The sequence below is a fragment of the Sparus aurata genome, chromosome 6 (assembly GCF_900880675.1).
Source record: "Sparus aurata chromosome 6, fSpaAur1.1, whole genome shotgun sequence".
Taxonomy (NCBI): Eukaryota; Metazoa; Chordata; class Actinopteri; order Spariformes; family Sparidae; genus Sparus; species Sparus aurata.
Genome location: NC_044192.1, coordinates 19324331 through 19344628, shown reverse-complemented (window position 1 = coordinate 19344628; position 20298 = coordinate 19324331). Strand labels below are relative to the sequence as shown.

The 20298-nt window shown below is 41.0% G+C and overlaps 3 protein-coding genes across 3 annotated transcripts; 2 read left to right on the top strand and 1 right to left on the bottom strand.

Moving 5' to 3' along the window:
- Positions 1-490: 490 nt before the first annotated feature.
- p4htmb (prolyl 4-hydroxylase, transmembrane b) lies at positions 491-6750 on the top strand. Its single transcript, XM_030419730.1, has 9 exons — positions 491-1418; positions 1501-1582; positions 2381-2571; positions 2683-2779; positions 3659-3821; positions 3975-4160; positions 4401-4491; positions 4659-4782; positions 5958-6750. The coding sequence occupies exons 1-9, from the start codon at positions 1083-1085 to the stop codon at positions 6173-6175; spliced, it is 1488 nt and encodes a 495-aa protein (XP_030275590.1). The 5' UTR covers positions 491-1082; the 3' UTR covers positions 6176-6750.
- Positions 6751-6823: 73 nt separating this feature from the next.
- slc26a6l1 (solute carrier family 26 member 6, like 1) lies at positions 6824-14912 on the bottom strand. The gene is made up of 19 exons (XM_030419729.1): positions 14614-14912; positions 14304-14443; positions 13941-14051; positions 13685-13860; positions 13431-13595; positions 12972-13124; positions 12595-12677; positions 12341-12488; positions 11621-11734; positions 10068-10145; positions 9871-9966; positions 9662-9768; positions 9465-9534; positions 9290-9382; positions 8436-8546; positions 7783-8211; positions 7405-7459; positions 7173-7318; positions 6824-6990 (listed from the first exon to the last, which is right to left on the bottom strand). The coding sequence occupies exons 1-19, from the start codon at positions 14751-14753 to the stop codon at positions 6964-6966; spliced, it is 2442 nt and encodes an 813-aa protein (XP_030275589.1). The 5' UTR covers positions 14754-14912; the 3' UTR covers positions 6824-6963.
- A 688-nt stretch (positions 14913-15600) lies between these two features.
- kbtbd12 (kelch repeat and BTB (POZ) domain containing 12) lies at positions 15601-19977 on the top strand. Its single transcript, XM_030419005.1, has 6 exons — positions 15601-15789; positions 16617-17770; positions 17857-18127; positions 18292-18442; positions 18537-18734; positions 18828-19977. Exons 2-6 carry the CDS (start codon positions 16698-16700, stop codon positions 18995-18997), a joined length of 1863 nt encoding a protein of 620 aa, XP_030274865.1. The 5' UTR covers positions 15601-15789; positions 16617-16697; the 3' UTR covers positions 18998-19977.
- The last annotated feature ends 321 nt before the right edge of the window (positions 19978-20298 follow it).

Sequence of the window (20298 nt, the reverse complement as noted above, 5' to 3'; positions counted from 1 at the left end):
AAAGAATGATTGTGCAAGAATAAACTTATACTGTTTATGATATAAACTAAATACAAATTGAGAAATAAATATCAACAGCAACAGAGCAACTGTGAGGTGAAGGTGAAAGGTGAAGTTAAAACAAGAGGGCAGGACAGAAAATGTTAAAACATGAAGAGACAATGTGAGTCATTACAAGTGAAAGGAATAAAAGCCATAAAACAGGCAAAGGGAAACATGGAGGTAAATCAAATTATGAAGTCAGAAGGTTACATTGCATCAGAGGAGTTAAAAACAAACCAGCTTAAGAGCAGTAAAAGAAGTAAAGGATTGAAAATTTAAAAAATGTAAGCAGTAAAGGAAGGTAAGACAAAAGGCATCACTACTAAGAGCTGTAAAGGGAGTAAAAAGAGAGAAAAGGAAAGTATAGCAAGTGTTCCTTATTTGCCTTTGTTCAACAAACATTACACACTGAGGGATAAAGAGAGAAGTGGAGGGCCCAAACAGAGCGGGACTGTGTTATCGCTTTAGGTCACCAGAGGTCTCCATTGCGCGCTGCACACACTGATGCGGTCAGGCGGAGAGCTCGACCATTGGCGTGTAAACTGCAGGATACATACTGACTGGGATATTTTTGTTATGCGCACACATGCTGACTCTTTTATTTTAAAGCACGATTGTTGCGCTCGGTCGATGCTGGGTCGGGTCTATGGAGCAGGTTTGCAGGATGAGCCCCGCCGTGGTTCGGGATGCGCAGTGCGCCCTGCTGCCGCTGCTGACTGGGACTGCTGCAGTGTAAACAAGACGGTCCGAGGCTGCAGCGCCGCTGTCTGTGGCTGAAAACACTACGACACAGTGTCAGCGCTGGTTCACTTGTCTGCTCTAAACCGAGCACGGCTTCATCATGAACCGACCGTGGGTTTTTCAACGACTTCAGTTCTGCAGAAAAGAGGCTGGCCTGGTTTTCTTCTTTTAATTAAAGCCGGACATCTGTCAGCCTGCACATCTGCCACCTCTGAGCAAATGTTCACCCTGCCGTTTGATTAATCAGATGGACTTTGCTGCCGAGGGAAGTATTAGCTCCCTCTTGATTCTCAGGAAAAATGACTGACAACCAGGAAAGCCCAGACGCCGAGGACACCGCTCCGTCCGGGAGCGCGACCTTGCCGCCTCTCCGGCCGCCGTGCGAGCGACTCCAATGCCACAAGAGCAGCGTGTGCTCCCGCTCTTACTTCGTGGTGGTCATGGTGTTTTTTCACGTATACATCATAAATGTCATTGCACTGCTGTTTTACGTGCACTACAACAGCGGGCAGGAGGATGCGAACAGAAGTCGTGATGCTCCGAGCAGCAATCAGCAGCGCCTCGAGCCGGGACCTCCGCCATCGAAGCCCGAGTTTCTGCGCGATGTGTCCTTAACAAGAATCGAGGGGATACGGGTGAGTAAAGCCATGATGCATCCCTCCCTCGCTCACATTTCTGTCTTAACTCAACAGCACTTAAAATCACTCATCCTTTCAGGTGGGGCATGTGCAGAGGGTGTCACTGGTGCCAGGCAAAGTGCACGAAATGCGCACGCTGAGTATGAAACCTCTGCTGTTCGGTAAGCGCCAAAAAACCAAACAAACAAAAAAACACATAGCATGCATGGGGCAAAAACAAATCTGCAGCTCACCCACATGAGCCTCTAGTGGCCGAACAGGTGTGTTCTTCTGATAAATGTAAACATACCGCCACACACACACACACACACACACACACTGACCGTACTTTGTGTTATTATCATTCTTATTACAACCGCCCCACACAAACACACAGTCTGACGTATGTGTTTATGCTCAGATCAATGATGGCTACATGAAATAGGCCATCCAGTCCAGCGGCAACGACTCCCTCAACTACACACACCAGACCTAATTAAGGGGTTATAGCTGACTGAAAAACACAAGTGGTAATGGATCAACATACAGTATTGGACACTACTGGTTTTATCTGTACATTAAATGCACGTTTAGATGGTTCATTGTTGGTATTAGTGGTTCAGCACAGCATCAGTATGTCTGCAAAACTGACAACTGATCAAATGATTGTTTACAGTAGGCCTGCAACTAACTCATATTGTTAATTTACTGTATTTTTCTCACAATCAGAGCAATCCAGGATGTTCAGTACACTATACTAGACTAGTTCTGATTTTATTCAAATTGATAAGTTGAATATTAAAACATCTGCTAAATTGTTTGTGGATCACTTGATTCATGGACCAATTACTTCAGCTACAAAAAAACTAGAGTCATTTTCGTTGCAGCACGGTATGGATGGGTAGCAAGTAACAAAATAAGATGCATGCAGAAGAGAAAAGTCGTTGACCCAAGAGATTTTCCGTCCTGTTTTCCTGCAGAGATCCCTGACTTTTTGTCGGAGGATGAGTGCCGGGTTGTGATGCAGCTTGCCCAGCTAAAGGGTCTGATGGAGAGCCAGCTGATGGTGCAGGATGGCCAGGAGGAGCTAGCCAAGGAGCTCAACCTCAGCCCAGAGGAGATCTTTAACCTCCTCGATATCAACCAGGATGGACAGTTGCAGCTCCATGAGGTGTATGTCAGTGTGTAGTCTGTGAGCACTTACTGTCGTGTGTGACATATAGTAGTCGTTTGGTTCAGAGTTGGTTTAATCATTCTGCTGTTACCATCGTTCTTGTGACAGATACTGACTCACTCTCGCGTGAGGGACGGCATCTGGCTCACACCGGAGAATCTGCGAGAAATCTATGACGGGCTCAAAGCTGACAAGGACGGTAATGGTAAGAAACCAACTTCATTCATGGTTTTAGATGTCTCTTTGCGGAGCTGTTTACTGCTGTGAAAATATGAATTATTTTTGACATATTTGTAGCTCACGTATATATTTTATATTTGTACATAAACTGTATTTCCCAAAAAATGTGTTTGTTTTTATGAAACATGCCTCCTCTAAATCAGTCTTAAAAGGCAATGAAGGTTTTTAGTTTTTGGGTTTTTAGGTGAAAAAATTGGGCAGGAGCAATTCTTCTTTTTTTGTTTTGTTTGTACATATTTCAGCTCATCTATTTTTATATCATGTTCACAGGCAGTTAAACAAATAATGAATATCAAAAATAAAGGTTAATATCTTTAGAATTAAGTGTTTTTAAATATAAGTCAAACATTATTTACTCCAGGCAGTGAATGGTGTTTTTTTCCTTTGTCTGAGCCCCCTGGTGGCAAGGAGGCATGTGCACAGATTGCATGTGCCCCCATTACGGTTGGTGCATTTTCAGTCCCATGTATAAACTGGAATGTAGAGTACATTTGTGATATACAGGATATGGACACCACTTATGAATATGAATGTAAATAAATATTTACAGGATATAAAATCCATCTTTAACTGATATCAGCCTCATTCTAATCATGTAGAAATGGAAATGGATGAGGTATCAGTGTATAAAGGGCTGCAAGGTTTTGTTTTTGTTTTTACACAAATCTAAAGTGTATATACAGATTACCAGGTTAATATCAGCTACTAGAAGAAACCATATTTTCCTAATCTGTTACTGAGAATAGAAACCGGGCTCTGTCTTTAATATACTGTATGGTTACTATAATGAGAGAAAGTGTAGGAAAAGTGTCCGAATTATATGTCATTTCTCATATTTTCACAGGTTTGCTGAGTCTGGAGGAGTTCAGAGTCCTGAGCAACGATGCCTTTCAGCGCTTCCTGATGCAGCAAGGGGTGAAGAGGAGTCAGCTGGTGAGGAACAGCAGGCACACCTGGCTGTATCAAGGCAAAGGAGCACACCGGGTCCTCCAAGACATCAAGGCGAGGTAAGCAGGTCAAACCAAGTACTGTTATTGCCATAGTACATTAACAACTGTGATGTAACAAAAGGATGATTTTATCAAAGGAATAAAAAGGTTTGATGAAAAATGTTTCTTTCCACACTTTTAAACTTTTTTCTCTACGTTTCTATAACAAAGGGTGACCCGCCTCACACGGCTCCCGCCCACATTAGTGGACCTCAGTGAGCCGCTCCAGGTGGTCCGCTATGAGGAGGGAGGACACTACCACGCCCACCACGACAGCGGTCCTGTGTATCCTGAAACAGCCTGCACACACACACGCATCGCAGCCAACACCTCCACTCCCTTTGAGACGTCTTGCCGGTAAGATCAACAACATGACTAAAGCGGCATTCCCTCGATAAAAATGTTTGTGAATGCTCAGATCTGATCATCCGTCCTGTGTGATTACTAAACTGTGCATTGACACTCCATTGTGACAGCTGGCATGTTAGTTTGTGTGACTTGGAACAAAATGTGTGCTTGCCACTTTAGTGTTTGTAAGTGTATGTGTTTGTTTGCACCATACGTGTGTGTCAATTTAAATCTGTGTTGCACACCTAGGTACATCACAGTTCTCTTCTACCTGAACTCTGTTGAGGGGGGTGGGGAGACCGCATTCCCTGTGGCAGACAACAGGACCTATGATGAAGTGGTGCGTAATTGTGTGTGGGTCTGGAAATGTGTACGGAGAGCTGTGCAAAAGTACTGTGTACATACTGTGCATGTCTTTCACATCTGTGTTAACTCACTTGTTTGTCAGTTAGTGCATGGGCCTGACATCAAGCAGAAACACTGAGTTTGACTGTGGTTTCTTTTTAGTCTCTCATACAGAATAATGTCGATCTATTGGACACCAGAAGGAACTGTAACAAGAGCAACCTGAGGGTAAAGCCGACCAAAGGGACAGCTGTTTTCTGGTACAACTACCTGTCTGATGGAAGAGGTAGGATTCACATTTAAAATGTTTATGTCAAAAATAAGGGTGGGCAATGTGGCGATTTTAGATAATGATTAATATTGAAGCTGTCAACAATCCATTTTTTTCAGGCAAATCGTTGCGACCTTCACATTACTTAATTGACAAGGATCAGCATTATATAAATGAAGCAGTGGGGGCACTCCAGCAGCTCAGTTTGTAGAGCATGCATCCCATGTGCAGAGGCCTTGTCCTCGGGTTCAAGTCTGACCTGACCTTTTTGAGTGTTACAGCCCCCTCAAAATGACCTGTTTTAATGTCAGAAATGTATACATTATGTCTGATAACATTAAAGCTAAAAGTTAGCAGCACCATGCTAACATGCTCACAAAAAGCTATCAAACTGATGTTTATGAGGTATTAGGTTTATTATAGTTCCTTCCCCACTTTAATTTAGAATGTTGGCAAACGCACGCAAAATACAGCTGAGGCTGATGGGAATGTCAATACTTAAAATGATTTGGTCATAAACCAAAGAATGGAGCAAATTCATGGTATTACTTGATAAAAAGTGATTAGGACATACTGCACCAAAACCCATAGATGCATACTATTTTGTGACAATCAATCTAGAAGTTGTTCAGACATGTTCAGACTAAATTATGGTGTTAAATGGAAGTCAGCCAATACATCCTCTGGGATGGAAAATTGTGTGTTCAGATTTTCATCTGAATCCATCCAATTGTTCCAGTCTGGATCAAGGTGGTGGGCATACGTTACCACCCCTAGAGCCACCCTGCTGGCATGGCTAAAAAAAATCAGTCAGAAATAGCAGTTGTCTGTTTTTATTTCAGATCACTTCATCTTGGCATTTGACATAATTTAACATGTTATTTTCATGTTTTTGTAGCACAACTTAGTCACAGATTCAAATTAAAAGTATAAAATGCAGTAGAATGGTTGAGATTCCTCCCAAATTTGGGCAGTAAAGATTTATGGTACTCTAGAAAGACAACAAATACAGTGATTGAAAACTTTCATTTAAGATTGATTCACTTCATAAATTAAACTAATAAGCAAATAAACTCAGATTCTGTTTGGGAAAATAAAACTGCTCAAGCAATACATTAAACAGTGTGTTTAATAGCCACATCAGTAGTGTGAGCCCATATACATATTCTGATTTTTTCTTTCCTCAATAGGTTGGGTGGGCGAGCAGGATGAATATGCTCTGCATGGGGGCTGCATGGTCACCCACGGCACTAAGTGGGTCGCAAATAAATGGATCAACATTGATCCGGATTACCAGCGGCAGGCTCGCTACCAGCAGCTGGTTGCACAGCAGCCAGAGGAAGAGGATGATGAAGGTGTGATTGTGAACCCAGACACACAGAGTTCTGATATCCATCAAGACTTGTAGCTCATAAAACCAAATTCATAAAAAAAGAAAAATCTACCTAGCCTTCCTCAGACCCGTGCACAACTTCCTTGGCAACGTCCTCTGTGGCCGGTATGTAGAGACAAGATTTATTCAGGGAACGAGGTCACAGTGGGTTTATGCAACTGTAAAGAGATGCTTTTGTTAAATATTGCTCGGATATTGTTATCCTGTTATTTTTTAATCTGCTGTAATTTCCCATTTTAGGAATGTTGCACAAGAAACTCAGTAAAAATCCCTTTGCATGCTTTAGCTTCACAGGTTTTGCTGTTGCTCTGCGCAAAACAAAAAAAAAATTGCACTTGAAAATTGAAATGGCTCCTGTAAACATTTCAATGTCCTACCTTGTTATTGCTGCCATGACCAAAAAAGGCTCACACACCGTCAGTGTGATGCATGTTGCCTTGAGTTTGTTCCTGGATTTAATAATTCTTTTATGCCAGATTTTTATTGAAATGTCTTGTTTGGATGTTATATTTTATTTATTTATTCATTTATATTCTTTCCTCAAAATGCACTGTTTCACTCCCACACTTAATAAAATGAAATTCAACCTATGTGTCCTCAGTGTAATTATTCTGCACGAAAACATGTATAAATATTAATACAATGCAATAACAACATGAAAGGGACACATTCAAATATTTATTCAGTAATTCACATGTAATATTTGTTTTATGCTCAGCTCGCAGCCTTGGACATTTTACCCAATAGACGTTGAGATGGTGTTTTTCATCCTCAGTATTGAATTCCCTCTTTGGTGGCAGTCCTTAAAGTTTCGTGCTGTTGTATGCGTCCTGAAATCAATCAGTCATTTAGTTAAAATGATATGATTAAGTGTTTTTAGTATTTCTATGTCTTCAGACTTTGGTTGGATTGTTCAATGCTGGTAACTGCTAACAGCATAACTGCAGCTAACAATGTTTACTCTTACATCTGAGTGTCAACTTTCCCCTGAACATAAGTTGTGTATACTCACCACTGAAGGTTCATATCTGGGAAACGATGTGGCTCCTCGATGGTTCAGACAGTAGAGTACAGCATCGTGAACGGAGGCAAAGAGACTCCTCTTTGTTATTGACTCAGAGAAGAAGTCACCACGCTCTAGTTGTTCCACCACAGAGGCTGAAGAGATAACGGGAACCATGATGAAGCCTGTTCATGTAGTACAGCCTCGAGGAGGAGGAAGAAGTGAGAATGTATTCACTTACCTTGGCAACCAGCCAGGTAGATATCCACATCGATCTCACTGAAGTCCTGGAAAATCTGTCAATATAATGAATACAGAAAATTTCTACTCAATAAAAGTTACCAGTCCTCCAACCTTTAAAAAAACCTGTTTTCAGATTTCTTCCCTTTTAGGTGCAACTATCCCTAATCAAGCAATTAGTCTGTCTCACAATTAATTTGTCCATAGACAAAAATAGAAATTGCTGTTAAAATTTTAAAGGGTATTTGCTAAACTCTATCTGTAAAAAGTGAGTGATCTGAAAGTAAAACACTCCTCCTTAAAGCTTTCAAAACAAGGAAGTGTGTATGAACTTAAAAAACATTCAGTGGTCTTTCTTATTGCTCCCTTTAGTACTTACATTTTTCACAGTCTTGATAGCCACAGTGTCAATGAAGTTAGCCGTGGAGAGGTCAATGATGATGGAGTGAATATCCCAGGTCCACTTCCCAAGTGACCCGAGAGAGACCCGCTCCAGGTCGCGACTCAGCGTGTCATCACTACTGGACCCCAGAGTAGTGGTGTCCCCGTCTTGCAGCTCAGACATCCACCCTAAACTGGTGCAATCTGGATCTCCTCCTTTCAGGTACTCCCACCTACAAGGACCATCTGGTGTTCGTGGAGTGACTGGGATGACAAACACTGTCCCGTTCTCCCTCTCAGTGCAGCCTTGCTCCTCATTGTCTGTAATGTCCCCGTCCATGCATGTATCTGCCCAGTGGCCGGCATCTTCCTCCACAGAGAGCACAGGTGCTCCAGACTGCCGTTTAGCTGCCCTCTGTGCCCGTCTCTGCAGTGCGGTGAGAGAAAGATTCAAACCTCTGTTAAGTTCTACAGTATGGTGACTTGTCCTCTGTGACTTCAGCCCTCTGATTACTGTGACCCACAAGATTTTGATGTTGTGTTTTTTACCAAATAGAAGGCAAGATAACCGATGGGCCAAACACACAAAACATTGCAGTCCTAAAATAATCCATGTGGCTGAGCTTATGTAATACACTGGCAGCACATTACCTCTCTCTTGGCTTGCCTTTTTGCTCGCCTCTCAGCCCTCCTCTCTCTACGTCTCTGTTTGGCCTCCTGCCTCCTCTTATAGATGATCATTTTACTGATATCAAGCCCACTCTGAAAACACAATAATAAGAAAAATAAGTAATTTGCATCTTACAAAACTATGACAAATGAAATGAAATCAAGAAATAAAACAACTCATCAAATACAAACATAGCTGTCTAGTTTATAAGATTATGTAATGCTTGGCTTCTCCTCTTCTGACTGGTTTCATCCACTCCAAATCTACTGCTAACTGGGCTATTAGAGGTTGCACAGTCCTACTCAGAATAGCTGCATTCAGCCCCCCATGTCAACACTGATGCTATTTTTATCTGGCTATGTCATCTGATCATGGATTTTACCCTCTGATATTATTTTGCTGTATTTTATAAATTCATTCATTCTAGGATGCCCAGTATCAGGCGAAGGGACTGCTCATGACGACTACCCGTTTAGCTAACTCAGAAGCATTGATCATTGAGCGTTGATTAATGTCCACTGTCCCTTTTCAAAAACAAAGAATCATAGAAATAAAGACAATTCTTTGACTTCAAAGTGAGAAGAGATGAGACTTGAAACAACTGACAAATAAATCAGCAACTATTTTGGTAATCGATTAATTGTTACACTTTTTTAATGCAATAATAACAAAATAACAATAATGGCATACATAGAATAGAATTGACAACGGACTGGCAATTTGACAAAGAAAATTCTGAATAAGTGATAAATAATAATCAGATGACTCCATACTAAATATATAATCATGAAATGCAGTCCTTGAATAGATAGCATCATTAGGAGAGATGACAAACCTTTTCTTTCAGAGCTTCAAGGTAGAGCTCAGCATTGGCAAAATACACCGTGGCAGAAGAGCGAAATATAGTAACACCTGGAATCTCCCTTGCCTGCCAAATAGCAAAAGATCTACTTATTTTGCAGCGATGGTAGAAAAGCTTTTATTTATAGCTTTCCATCTTACTGTTTTACCTCTTTGTGCGTCTCCATATCCACGTACAGTTCTGTACCTGGAACATTTCCCAGAACAGAATATGTTGGCCTAAATGGAATTGAAAAGAAAAACACAAAATTACATGAGCAACATGTTTGTGTTCAGTATTTTGTCTATTTCAGCACAGCTAGCTATTGGAGTGTGCAATATCCAACAGAATGATGAGGAGTCTTACATCTGCGTTCTGAAGATAACAGTGAGCAGAGCGAAGATGATCGATGCTGCCAGACCCAGATCCAGATTGAACAGCAATGTTGACACCCAAGTAACCAACCACACCACCTGGTGGGAGTCAGCATGACATGACTTCGTGTGACAATGAAAAGGAGATAGGATAATGACACTCTTCCAGACTCAACACCACAGCAATAATCGACCTCTCACCAGATCAATCTTGCTTCTTTTCCACAGTGTAACAACATCTGAGTACTGCTTGAACATGCCCTTCAGATTTACAAAGACAATCGCTGCAAGGATAGCCTAAAACAAGGACATAAGTGAAAATAAGTTAAATAAACAATTCTACTACATTACACAAAAAATGTCAAGCACAGTGAAGACAAATTGTAGAGCAACAGAACCTTTGGCAGCTCCTGGAACAAAGGTCCTAGCTTCAGTATAGTCACCAACACAACCAGAGCTGAGGCCACACCTGCCATCTACAAGAACAACACACAGTTTGTTTCTAATGTTCTTGAACGATTTGTATTAACAGTTAACATGTTAGTTGTTTAGCAGAGATGGATGGAGTCCTTTGTTGGAGATAGGGTTGCAGCGATATACAATTTCCAACACAAACAGTGGTATGAAAACTGACGATTATCATAAGGTGTACATTTGCAGTTACATTCATGTACATTACGATTAGCTATAGAAACAGGTCGGTTTACTGGTCTACCTGAAAATAAAAGACTTTAAGTGATTTATGTGAGATTAACGAGTCCAATGCATGTTGTATTTGTCATTACATGATGATTTTAGGGTTAATCTCTTTAGCTAAATGTCTTTAATTTCTGATGCTTTCTTCTACAAAAAAAGCTGAGGTTTATTTTTAGGAAGGGAACCCTTCTGATGTGCGTTACCACTGGATTCCTTTCAGATCCAATGACAAGTAAAAACCCAGGCTTGAATCGCCAGTACCAGTACCAAAGCTTTATAAAACAGCAGTTTTAAGAGCGCTGAAACATCCGCTGTTTAAACATGAAGGCACCAACTGAAGCCTGGACAAATGTGAATCACTTCCCGACTGTCAGTGACAAGGAAAAATATCTGCAGTAGCTAAGATCTCTGTCTGTCTGGCAGCACTTTTCTTATCTTCTTTTATAGAGCACTGCTGCATAACCTTGTCATAATCTGTACTGTGATTAAATGTCAGATGCCCAACATGGTTTGTGGTGATGACCAAATACATCACAGTCCTCCCAAATATAAAAACTCCACACATGACTGCTTCTGCTGCCAGCCATCATAAACGTCCACTCTCCGTCAGTGTCCCCTGTCGCAGTCATAGAGCCTTAGCTTGCAAATGACTATGACAGGTGGAAGGAGTAGGTCCAGCAAGCGATTATCATTTAGACTAGATCCTGGTGATAAGGTAGTAGCTTTCTACTGTGTCCTTAGTAATGATTCAATATACATCTACTCTAGATTACTAAGTTGAGATATTCATCTATCAATATGAAAACTGATCCTTGAACAGAAGCATTTGGGATCGCAAGTATCAATATTTCCGTAAGGATTTGCACACCACTAAAGAAACCTTTTGTGTGGATTTTTTATTTGTAGATTTGTATGCTTATAAATGTTGCTGCATATAAAAAATCTGAAGTTAGAAACTACAGAACATGTTCTAGGACCACAAGGTTTTGAATTTGAGCATGGTTCCACATGAGGTGTTTACATTTGTTAGGTCAGGTTGTTGAGGTCATTATGTTATATCAGGTCATATATAATTCAACATAATTTCCTTCTTACTACACCTCGATCATCGTTAACTAGGTCGCACTCTTTACACATTTACAGTACAGCTACTGCACGTCTACAGAACAAAATTAGAATGACTCTGACTCTAATGCTGACTGCATTTTTTTGTCATCTTGTTTTCGTAATGCTGTCACTTCTGTAGCTCACTCACTTGTGTTTTTCCTCCAGTTGTCTCTTGGATGAGACTTCGAGACATTGAGGGGCAGACAGAGTAGCACTGGAAGAAGCCTCCCACTGTATTACTGAGACCCAGTGCCACCAGCTCCTGCAGCCAGGCGAACAAGATATACAAAGAGAGCGCAGTGATGGAATGTTTCTAAGAGCATTTACTCAATTATGCACAATTTTGAGGTAGATGTACATTATTCTTGATTTTCTGCTACATCATACTTCCAGTCTATTGTATTTCAAAGGCAAATATTGTACTTTTTAAACCACTACATTTATTTGACAACTTTAGTTACTAGTTACTTTGCAGATTACATGCTGCATCAGTTCCAAGATTTTTAAATAATACACAGCAATGATTCTGATATATCAGATCAGACATCCAAGTCAACCCATAATATCAGCCGACATATACAGTATATATCGGTCTTGTACTCTGATTCTTAAGTACATTAATGCATGACCCAGCAATGCTAACAACAACGGGGCAGCTGTGCTAAATTCTGAAGTGCAAAACTAGTCATGAAGCATTAATTATGCAAATGTATGACATCATAACATGTTGTGTGATGTCACAAAGTCACAGAATTAAAGGAGAGACTACTAGGTAATACTGAGGTAAAGGAACACAGGCTGTGATAATGACTGTATGATAACAGTATCTAGAGGACTAAACAGGTGTTTGATGAGAGTTATGGTTTACCTGGTTACTGTCCACCTTGTATCCATGTTTCAGTGCAAACGTTTTGCCAAGTGAAATTGATATGGCATAGCCAACAATGGCCAACGCAAAAGCATCACCAATAACTTCTCCAAACAGACTCACATCTGGCACACTGGGAGAACTGAGACTGTTGCACAGGTGGCGGACAGGAAGATAAGCTTTAAGTACTTAACAAGCCAGGAATGTGACTCAACAAATAATTACAGCTGTATAATTTAAATCCAAACACTTACCCACTCGGAATTTCTCCCACAACTGAAATCGTGTAGTTGCTGTTTAAGTTTGAATAGGATGAGATCAATGTCCCTGCCACAATCTAAAGCCATGACAGAAAACATACCAATCGTAAACACACACAAAGAAGCCACAAACCCTCAATCATTAAAAAACCTGGTAAATTATATGCTAGATGTGAATCTAATTATTAGCCATATATATCTCCTTTTTTTGCTGTGAACTGCACAAAAACCAGAGGCCCTGGCACTGCCGCTGACTCAGCTGCATGGTTCCACTGTGTCTGAGCTTTTTTTTAGTGTTGCAACATCAGCAGCAGCAGCAAAGAGGTGATAACATGAAAAGAGCCAGAGAGCGTGTCCTCATGTAAACTAACTGTGATTAGCTCCACTGGGATGGGCACTGGCAGTTTTGGTCGCAGAAAAGAGTTTAGCTCCTTGGCTGCAATTAGGAACGCCATGGACACAGCGCTGACCACCAGTGTGGGAAGATGAGTGTGTGGCAGCAAGTAGCAAACATCCTTCAGAGTCTGAAAATGGAGAGAAGTGAAGCATGAGGTGGACAAATAGAAACATACATGCTTGGCTGCACACAGCTAATAGTATTAGTCGACTCTTTTGTAGTGCTATACAGTCTGCGATTGTTGTAAATGAATGGGTGTGTCCTTGTGTAATTATGTTGGGTTTTTGACCTGGTTAAAATAAAGGTTAGATAAAAATGGTGAAGAATGCACATCAGACTCTTTAATAAATGTTTGTAATTCTCATCGCTGTAACAGAGCCTAGTACGGTTGTATCAACGAAAACACAATGACAACATACTTGAATATACTCACATACACTAGTGACAAGGGACCACTGAACCGTGTTGGCGAAACTCCAAAGATGTACTTCAGTTGTGCTACCACAGCATGGGCTGCAGCAGCCGTTGTGTAAGCGCGCACCAGAGGTTCAGACAAGTACGTCCCCACAAATCCAAACTTCACCAAACCCAGCACCACCTAAGCAAACAATTATTAATGTACATATGAGTTCTGGCTTTAACATAAAAATAAGACATTATTATTTCCGTGGGATGTTAGGTTCAGACCTGAATCAGTCCTCCGAGGACAGTCGTAGCAGCTGCCACCTGCACCCTGTATGAGTCCCGGGCTGTTATGTCCACCTCTGTTGTGATGTTGGTCCCATTTGTTTTGAGGAAATCCATGTCTGGAGCCAGTCTCTCTGTCACACTACCAACCATGATGCTGAGCACAGTGAACGTACCTGAGCACAACGCAAAACAGCAACAAATGATATTATATATGTGATAATGGCCATAAGGCAGTGTCTCTCTTTTTACTTACCGATGGATATATGACGTGACGTTCCAAAAAAGATGTAGATGAATGCTGGATAGAGTGATGTGTAGAGCCCAAATACAGGAGGTAAGGAAGCCAGCAATGCATATGCCATACCTGTGAAAACAAATGTTGTGTTAAACTTCTCAGTTTGCAAATATTTTCATGACACTGTACTATTTTTTCTGTGGTTTTGTTAGCAAATATTCTCCAAGGATACTACATATTTGCAGCATTATAATTTACATTTTTGTAATTTGCGCTCAACTGATAATATCCAATCAACATATATTGACTATGGGAATTTCACTGTGAGTTTTTCTGCAATTTTGTTGATATTCACTGGACCATGGCAGACTGTTTTCTTACCCTGTGGCAGGTGCATTATGCCCACACTGATGCCGGAGATGAGATCAGGCATGCCATAGTCCCAGACTGAGTACTTGGGCAGCCAGTACAACACAGGCAAGCTGCTCATCACACTATGTTTCAGTCTGGGTACTGTGCATCTGGAGGGGATTTAAAGGACACACAGAGACAAAAAGTGTTTTTTTTATATATATATATATATAGGCTGATGTTTTGAGCATACATTCACTTAAGAAAATCAAACAGAAATCTCAAAAACACCTACTGTAAGCATCAAATTTACAAGATCAAACCATAAAATTCCCCTTACCTGAAGGAGTCTTTGAGACATTCAGTTAGAGAAGGGTGAGTTTCAGCATACGCTTTTCTCTGCGTTACCTCTTCCAATCTCTGCTCATCCAGCACTTCCCGCTCCACTCTGTATTTCCCAAATCTACGTGTAGAATCCATTTTTCTTTTTACCAAGGAGATTTATCCCAGAGACTCTTTCTATGTTTCCACACTATCCACCAAAATGTTGCACTGTCACAAGAACAGCTGTATCTGCATATTTAAATCATACTGCCTAATAATGGTTAACTACAGTAGGGGTGTTGTGGGCAGAGCCTCTTCATGACAACGATGGCAGACCGGAAGAAACAAAGGATGTAATAATGCTCCTTAAAAGGAAAAAGATTAACATTGTTGAATTTCAATGGATGTCTGACAGGTGTGTTTCCATACTTCCACTTTTTCCATTCACTTGCAAAAATAAAGCTAATGAGCCATGACATGTCACCTGAAGCTCAAATTACATTGGTCAAGTGAGTCCCTATAGAGGCTACTTCTCAGCCAAATACAATGAAATTTAAGATGCAAAAGTGGATTTCCAACTCAAAAAGTAAAGCTTTAGTTTACAAACTTTGTCATTGTTGGTGCAACAGTTTTGAGTATTTGGATTTTGAGAATCAAACTTAATAGGCAAGGTCTCATTTTAGACACATGTGGGCATGCAGTAGACTGGGCCTTTAAAAAAGTGCTGCCATGAAATCTGAAGCTAGGAGCAATGTAACATGTAGGTCATCCTGAGCTGCATGCATGTGACCGGGGCAAACAAACTGGAACGGAGAATAACCCCAAACAAAGTATAACATATTTTCAAAGAGTCGAGTTAGGAATGTCAAAATAATTCACAAATTATTTCCTCACTGTCATGGCTTGAAAACCCACTCTCTCCTGATCACTCAAACCTCTCTGACCCACTAGCTGTGTGCCAAAACACTGTCTATTTTTGGGTTAGTAGCTCAGAGGGCCACAACAGTGAAGGGGGCACATATCTTTGTTTCTTGCAATCGCTCAGACGCTCTCTAACCCCCCTGACAGACAAGTTCTGAAACAAAAACAACACATGTAGCCTGATGAAAACGATGGGTACTGACTGGACTTTTTAGATAAAAGACAACTGCAGACAAGAGGAGCTGACGAGTTTCGTAAAGGCTTTTTCAAGGTAATTTAATGCTGTATAATATGAGCAGCTGTTAGTGCACATGTTTTATATTCAATAGCACAGTTTTGCTAATATTTGTTATATCTAAAGCGTCTTATTACCTTTAAGGAGTGTTAGGATAAAATGTTGTCAAATGTCACTTTGCTAGTTAAAGTTCAACACAAGTTGTGAGTAATGTATATGTGCTGCTTTTGCCTGTAACTTAGCATTTTGAGTCTACTTGCTCTTGTACATATTCTATTTTACTCTCATTTAATTATTCCTTTTTTTAAGAATCTCTATTTATCTGTACTTATTCTGTCCTTGTGTGGCAGTCACATCTGAATATTAAAATTATCATGATGATTATTGAAATGATGTGGTTTTGCATAACTTAAATACTGTCAACATTAATAGTTAAGATCATTGAAATGTTAGGATTTTCAGCGTTAATCACAACACTTACAGATTGTTCATGTACATTTTCTCTGTCAGGACATCTAAGATTAAAGTTGCAATATGTGAGTTTTTGTCTAAAATATTACAAAATAACTGAAATTGCAGTTTGTTGTTGAAGAGATATTTACGGAAGTTGGCATGCTAACCAGTTAAATGAAGGTAAGAATAGCTACAAGTAGCAGCAAGTAGCAATTACTCTGGTGAAAAGCTGCCCCTACTTTTTTTGAGTAGGAACTTGACAGTTGGACAATTCTTACATATTGCACCTCACAATCAGGAGTGGATGTGATTAAGCAGCTTTACCAATAACTAAATCTGACACAAGCATGTGCTTATAAGAATGACGTTATGATAATGCTCACTGATTAAACATGTGTCTTTTTTTTCAGAGATAACCTCCTGAATAGTTGTGCATAGAGCTTTCTGTGTAACTTTGTAAAAATTATTGGTGCTCAAAAGTCAAAAGCAAAATGGATCTTACAACCAAACATGGGCTGGTGCTGCTCGACCAGCTGAAGAAGATGAGGGAGGTGGAGCATCTAACAGATGTGGTGCTGGTCGCTGAGGGCATCAGCTTCCCCTGTCACAGAGTCGTTTTATCCGCCTTTAGCCCGTACTTCCGTGTTATGTTCACATGCGGCTTGCGTGAGTGCAGCAACAGAGAAATAATTCTGCGTGACACCCCTGCGGACAGCCTGGGCCTCCTCTTGAACTACATGTACTGCTCAGATCTTCCACTCACTAATGCCAATGTACAAGGCATTTCTATTGCAGCATTTCTCCTGCAGATGGATGATGTCTTCAATCGCTGTCAGCTGCACATGACAGAGAACATGGACACGTCCAACTGTCTTGGTGTGTATTACTTTGCCCGTGACCTCGGTGCAGAAGACCTGGCTGACCATGCTCAGCGCTTCTTGAGGCAGAACTTTGTCCAAGTCTGCCAAAATGAGGAGGTGCTGGAGCTGGAGGCCCATCAGCTGGGAAAGCTCCTGAGCTCTGATGATCTTAACATTACTCGAGAAGAGACTATCCTAGATGTGGTCCTCCGCTGGGTGAAACACAGCACTCTGATGGAAGGAGAGGTCCGAAGTCTGCACCTTCCAGAGCTCCTGAGGAAGGTCCGTCTGCCACTAATAAACCATGACTATCTAAGTGAGGCAATGAAGAGGAACACGGCCCTGCTGGCAGATGCTGAATGTCTGGAGATAATGAACGAAGCCTTGGATGCTACAGCGATGCATCCCTTAGCAGCACCACGTAAACTAAAGCTGCGGTACGGCATGGAGACCACAGATCTGCTGCTCTGTGTCGGCAACGACGCTGGTGGGATTAGGTCAAGATACGGCAGCTATAGTGAGCGCAGCTTTTGCTATGCTCCATCCACAAGCCGGACCTACTACATCACGTCACCTCGCTATGGAGAGGCTCTCGGGTACGTGTGTGCTGGGGCTGTAACTGAAAACAATGACATCATAGTGGCAGGAGAGTCAAGTGCACGCAGAATGGCCAGACAGAAGAACATGACTGTAGAGATTTACAGGTAAGAAAGACATCAGGTGACACAAGTGATGATTAATATAAGCTTGCCCAAAATAGATGGTACTGATTGCTATCTTGGGTTGCCAGATACAAAGTAGAGGCTCAAGGAACCTGGGAGCACCTGAGGTCAGCAGAGTACCGGGATTCCTATGCTCTAGGATCACTGGGTGACACTCTGTATCTGCTGGGTGGGCAGATGCAGCTGAAGAACCAGTTCCTCATCACTAACTGTGTGGAGCGATGGTCACTACAAGGTGGACCCTGGCGCAGTGCAGCACCCCTGCCTCTGCCTTTGGCCTATCACAGCGTGGTCAGAATGAAAGATCGCCTTTACGTGATGGGTGGTCGAACCCCACAGGTGATCTTGACTTTTTTATCAACCAGTGTTTCATGTGGATCTTGTGAAATCGAGAGAATAAGACTTCATGAGCACATTTAATATGAGCTCTAACTGTATCCGTATGTGACCCTGACAGCAACTGCTCTGCTTTGTCATTCCCTCCCTCCCCATCTACCATCCAGTCATACCGGTTGGATGATGAGCCCGACCGTCTTAGCAACCGACTCCTGGAGTACGATCCAAACACAAATAAGTGGACAGAGTTATGTCCCATGAAGTACTCCAAGTACCGCTGCAGTGCTGTTGTACTCAATAGTGAAATTTTTGTGATGGGTAAGATCATTTTTTCAGTTAACTTGTTAATGCAGTGGCAAGTTTCAATGCATATTAATCCACTGTGCAATATGCTCATGACCTTTTCCTGCAGGAGGTATTGGATGTGAGGGTGTGGATCGTGGGCAATCACGCCATTGCCTCGATGCAGTGGAAATCTACAACCCGGATGGAGATTACTGGAGGGATGGACCTTGTCTTCCATGTGCACAACTCTCACTGCGCACCAATTCTCCAAACGCAGGAGTCGTGGGAGGCAAGATTTATGTGTGTGGATACTACAAAGGAGCAGGTAAATAAAGAAAAGAACATCCAATGAATGAAAGTGTTTGAGAGATGTTTCTGTACGACTTCATAACGCTTTCTGTTTAATCTCTACCCTTAGATCGTCATGATGACATAACAAAGGACATTCTGGAGTTCGACCCCTGGGAGAAGCGGTGGACAGTGGTGGCTCGGCGCGCTCTGATGCATGACAACTATGATGTCTGCTTAGTGGCAAATCTCAACCCACGGGGACTCATGTCCCCACCTGCAGACTTAGTTAACCTGTGACACTCCTGTCAGATCAGATCAGAGTCTGTCAGCGAGAATTAGTGAAGGAAATCAATTATTAATTATTAATGCACTTATTGCTGGGCCAAATGCATTCATATTACAAGCAGAAAAGGTCTTACTGCCCTGCTGCATGGAAGAGGATATACGGATAATGATTTGCACATTAGACCTAGACAGATTATTTGTAAATAAAATGTTTTTGTTAGTTGTTAAGTTACCATCTGAAGTTTGATCAACCGACACTTGTAGCTCTGTGGTGCATTGCATTATCAGCACCAGGAAATGTTTTATGGTTATAAGAAGGGCTGTAATTTACGATTGATTTTAATTTATGATGGTTATTTTCTCACTTAATCAGTTAATTGTTTAGTGCGGGGGTGCCCAAACTTTTTTCCTCTGAGGGCCACAACTGAAACTTAACAGTGAGCCTAAAGCCCACATGTCACTCACCTGCTATGCCCAATCATGTTATCAATATTTTGAATCCTACTTATTATTATTATGAATTTTATTTCAACCTCATAGAAATGAAACATCTTGGTGGTCAAAGTGAACCCTCAGGCAACACTTTAAGCAGACCTTGTTTACTGTATGAGCTGTTCAATAGTAAGAACATTACATTCATCATTTCCCAGTGATGTCTTGAGTTTGTTTGTTTGTCTAACAGCCCAAAGCCTTAAGATATTCAATTTACTGTCATATAGGAAAGTGTTTACATGGTAGAATTAGCAACCAGGAGATGTTTGGCATTTTTGGCTTTTAAAAGGATTCAAACAATTAGCTGATCAACAAATAAGTTGCTGATTAAGTATTTGATCTGTCATTATAGAATAAATAATAAAGCTTTCTAATAACTAATTTGATATTGGCAGACTAAGTACATATACAGTATAACAAGTGATTTTCTTTTATATTGTATTGATCATTTCTGTGTTATGCTCGCTAAAGCAGAATAAAACTGTTTTTTTGCTAATAAATATGCACCTTAACGTATCATTAAGCATGTTTATTGTGGTTCGAACACAGACACTTCATTCTTTTTAAAGTATACTTGAAGAGTAGACTTAGGCCAAAGTTTATTAGGTACAGCTGGTTAACACACATGTTGTCCAGCCAATATGTGGGAAATCCTACCCTCATGAAGATTATGATTTTCAGTTTTTTGTTGAAATGGTTTTAGCATTTAGTATACCGTCAGTGATAAAAATTGGGTGTACAAACTAAAAAAATAACATCTGTGAGTGTGACGAGGAACATGGTCTCTATTGGTGACATGAAGAGCATGATGCAAGTTACTA

Coding starts and splice junctions, on each gene's coding strand:
- p4htmb (XM_030419730.1), top strand. CDS start 1,083: ATGACTGACAACCAGGAAAGCCCAGACGCCGAGGACACCGCTCCGTCC. Junction 1,583..2,380: donor TATGAAACCTCTGCTGTTCG/GTAAGCGCCAAA, acceptor GTTTTCCTGCAG/AGATCCCTGACTTTTTGTCG. Junction 3,822..3,974: donor CTCCAAGACATCAAGGCGAG/GTAAGCAGGTCA, acceptor TCTATAACAAAG/GGTGACCCGCCTCACACGGC.
- slc26a6l1 (XM_030419729.1), bottom strand. CDS start 14,753: ATGGATTCTACACGTAGATTTGGGAAATACAGAGTGGAGCGGGAAGTG. Junction 9,967..10,067: donor TGTTCCAGGAGCTGCCAAAG/GTTCTGTTGCTC, acceptor TCCTTGTTTTAG/GCTATCCTTGCAGCGATTGT. Junction 9,383..9,464: donor ATATGGAGACGCACAAAGAG/GTAAAACAGTAA, acceptor GCTATTTGGCAG/GCAAGGGAGATTCCAGGTGT.
- kbtbd12 (XM_030419005.1), top strand. CDS start 16,698: ATGGATCTTACAACCAAACATGGGCTGGTGCTGCTCGACCAGCTGAAG. Junction 17,771..17,856: donor ATGACTGTAGAGATTTACAG/GTAAGAAAGACA, acceptor TTGGGTTGCCAG/ATACAAAGTAGAGGCTCAAG. Junction 18,128..18,291: donor TGGGTGGTCGAACCCCACAG/GTGATCTTGACT, acceptor TCTACCATCCAG/TCATACCGGTTGGATGATGA.